This window comes from Carlito syrichta, unplaced genomic scaffold (genome assembly GCF_000164805.1).
Source record: "Carlito syrichta isolate Samal-C Ts95f unplaced genomic scaffold, Tarsius_syrichta-2.0.1 Scaffold115573, whole genome shotgun sequence".
NCBI classification, from domain to species: domain Eukaryota; kingdom Metazoa; phylum Chordata; class Mammalia; order Primates; family Tarsiidae; genus Carlito; species Carlito syrichta.
The window spans coordinates 177,731-180,138 of record NW_007059669.1 but is presented as its reverse complement, the minus strand read 5'-3'; the positions used below and the strand labels follow the sequence as shown (position 1 = coordinate 180,138).

Sequence of the window (2,408 nt, the reverse complement as noted above, 5' to 3'; positions counted from 1 at the left end):
GGGACGGTGGAGACCTCCGGGTCCCGGCTCTCGGCTGCTGCCTCTGACAAGGGAAGAGCGGGATGGTCACAGTCTCCAGGAATAGCTTCGGTCCGACCTTGAGGCGCGAAACTTCACCCTCCCTGCTCCACCTCCGGCCCTAGCGCTGTGTTGCCCGGACATCCAGACGGGCCTGGCACATTCAGAGCTCCAACCAGAGATCAGGTCAGTGCCCCAGGGTGTGTGGCTGGCTGCTAGGGAGTGACGGGCACGTTCCCGAGGCAGAAGCCCAACCAACCTTTTCCTGATCTTGCACCCCTTCCCCACCACACCCCCATCCTGGAGAGCCACCATGATCAAATCTGACGGTGGGATATCCCCAAGGGGAGTCCATGATCCTTCCTTAAGAAGTAAGACTTCTGAGGCTCAGAGGTTAGTCGCCTGCCCCAGAGTATCCAGGGGAATGGTCAAAGGAGGAGAGAGCCCAGAGTCCCAGCCAGTCAGGCTCCTTTCTGCGATCTGTGGACCCAAGGCTGCAGGTAAAGGATAAAGGTGGCCTGTACCCTGTGAATCCTCCTAGGTCCTCTCCCCAGATGTAACCCTGAGCTGTGGTGAGTGACAGGAGAATCCACTCATCTCCCCACACCCCACTGTGACATGGAACAGCACAGAAGCCAGCTCTGCAGCCTCAGGTGCAGGGGAGGAGGACAGGCAGCACACAATTACAGCCTGCTTGTGCCCTTCCTCCCTGTGCTGCCTGTCCCCCTACCCTGCACCTGCCCAGAGCACAGAGGTCTTTCGTTTTTCTTCTTCTTCTTTTTTTTTTTTTTTTTTTTTGCGGGGGGGAGGGGTGTAGAGATGAGGTCTTGCTGGTCTCGAACTCCTGAGTTCAGCTTCCAAAGTGCTGGGATTACAGGCATTAGCCACCGCACCCTGCCCAATCTTTTAAGTAGGAACATTTCATTGGGCTGGAGCGATGCCCAGACAGGGTGGTACTCACCCTCATGGGGTACACAGTACACAGGGCCTTCATCGGTGGTGTCAAAGGAGGAGAAGGAAGCCCGGGAGGACCAGGATGGTGAGGGCTGCTCCAGCCCTGAGGGTGGCTCCAGGAAGCTACAGTTGAGTGTGTTATCCAGGTCGTGATGGGCCACTGGGGAAGGAGTGAGGCAGAGCTGGAAGGGCCCTGCCTTGCCCCAGCCTGTGCCCTCATGAGCCCTGCTGCCACAAATGCTGATGGAGTGGTCAAGACCAGCCCTGTTCTAAGACTGCAGGTGAGACGAGCAAGTCAACAGGTAGAGCGACACTAGGCCAAGGCTGGAGGATGGGTAGAGGTGAACCCGAAAAAGGAGATGCAGGGTCAGCATGTGTAAAGGTGCAAGGTAAGGTGTGCCACCAGGGAGTTGGACTGAAGTACTGGGAAAAAATCAAGAAGGTGGGAGTCAGGGCTGGACAGAAGAGGCCACCAGGACCCCCAAGCCATCTATGAACCCTGCTTTGTGGGACCCAACAAGGCCTAGAGCACTTCTGAGCCCAGATACCTTCAGGGATGGAGCCCCCATAATGGGAGAACCCAGAAGTTGGCTGGCCTGGCCTCCACTCCACAGATAGGATTTGGGGTCCAGCCTGCATACCTGTGTCCATAGATGTGGGCCAAGGTGCTTTCTCATCTGCCTCCTTCTTTACCTCCCAAGATTCTGACTCCCCTCCCCCATCTTCAGAAACAAGTGGGAAGAGAGGGAGAGAAGGTCCACCCCGTGTGAGAGTCAGCAGAGAGAGAAAGAGCACACTCACCCTTGGTAGGAGGCAAGGGAGGGGGTGATGAACCTGCCAGCCCACTTTCTGGGAGGGGCTCAAGGCACCCCTGGGGATGCAGCTAGGAGGGCAGATCTTCTCTGGGACAGGGCACTCTTACAAACATGTACCCTCACATTCCCCTGGAGCTCTGCCCTGAATGTACAGTGTATTCCTACAAACTGGGTGGAGGCCTGTCAGGCCCAGATGTCCACACACCTCTGATGCCATCACTGACAAGGCCCAGCGCCTCCCACGCAAGCCCCACACCGGCCTGCACACCTAGGACTCCTGCCTTCCTCCTTGGCCTCACCTGCAACAGCTCCCCCTTCCTTCCCTCTTGTAGCACCGCCCCACGCCCACCCACATCAACACTCAATCAACACTCAAGTTCCCCCATTTCTACTCAAGGACCCCTTCACACCCATTTCCTCGCAGCTTCCTGTGTCGGGAGGTGTTTCCCCCCAGAGATCTCGCGCCGTCATCCTTACCTACGACTTTGGGCAGTTTTTGCCTGCGGAGCGGGATCCGGGGCAGCTTCATGCTGATCCGACTGAAGCGCCCGCAGAGCCGCTGCGGCGCCTTCTTCCTCCCAAACGAGAGCTCCCTGTGGGGGCGGGGTCTGAGCCAAGGGG

General features: G+C 57.8%; 1 protein-coding gene across 1 annotated transcript in view; it reads right to left on the bottom strand.

Moving 5' to 3' along the window:
* SCARF2 (scavenger receptor class F member 2) overlaps positions 1-2,408 on the bottom strand; it is a 15,165-nt gene that overhangs the window by 1,635 nt on the left and 11,122 nt on the right. The window contains exons 11-13 of the mRNA XM_021719446.1: positions 2,265-2,387; positions 980-1,132; positions 6-43 (exon numbers count right to left, since the gene is read on the bottom strand). Coding sequence (XP_021575121.1) covers positions 6-43; positions 980-1,132; positions 2,265-2,387 — 314 coding nt within the window. The remainder of the gene's footprint in view (positions 1-5; positions 44-979; positions 1,133-2,264; positions 2,388-2,408) is intronic.